The sequence below is a fragment of the Habropoda laboriosa genome, unplaced genomic scaffold (assembly GCF_001263275.1).
Source record: "Habropoda laboriosa isolate 0110345459 unplaced genomic scaffold, ASM126327v1 scaffold203, whole genome shotgun sequence".
Classification (NCBI taxonomy): Eukaryota; Metazoa; Arthropoda; class Insecta; order Hymenoptera; family Apidae; genus Habropoda; species Habropoda laboriosa.
Genome location: NW_017100358.1, coordinates 137,230 through 137,577, shown reverse-complemented (window position 1 = coordinate 137,577; position 348 = coordinate 137,230). Strand labels below are relative to the sequence as shown.

Below are 348 nucleotides of genomic sequence, written 5' to 3'. Positions count from 1 at the left end.
TTACCTGATGGTATTGCCAGTACGCATTCTCACCCATTGTGGAATTGGTCTATTTTGCTTCAATTTTTTCGCAAGCTTTCGCTTGATAATAAATGTTTTGTGAGCCGACTGAAACAGATCATTAAATTTATATACACTTCAGGTCTAATTTTCTAATATTTATTTAAATATAATCAAGAAGATGTAAAAAACTTTGTTGGATATCGGAACATAACCTACAACCTACCATTTTGCTCACGTCGTTACTAATGAAGTGAACAACAAATTCACTGTGTGTTCCTAACAGAGTTTCCTGTATGAAAATGTCACTAGATGAAGATCACCAACAATGATAAAATAAAAACTAAA

At 32.2% G+C, this 348-nt stretch overlaps 1 protein-coding gene across 1 annotated transcript in view; it reads right to left on the bottom strand.

The window, feature by feature from the left end:
* Positions 1 to 236, bottom strand: part of LOC108574678 (60S ribosomal protein L39) — a 1,353-nt gene extending 1,117 nt beyond the window's left edge. Inside the window, exons 1-2 of the mRNA XM_017937303.1 lie at positions 227 to 236; positions 5 to 108 (exon numbers count right to left, since the gene is read on the bottom strand). Coding sequence (XP_017792792.1) covers positions 5 to 108; positions 227 to 229 — 107 coding nt within the window. The 5' untranslated portion in view covers positions 230 to 236. The remainder of the gene's footprint in view (positions 1 to 4; positions 109 to 226) is intronic.
* Positions 237 to 348: the final 112 nt, after the last annotated feature.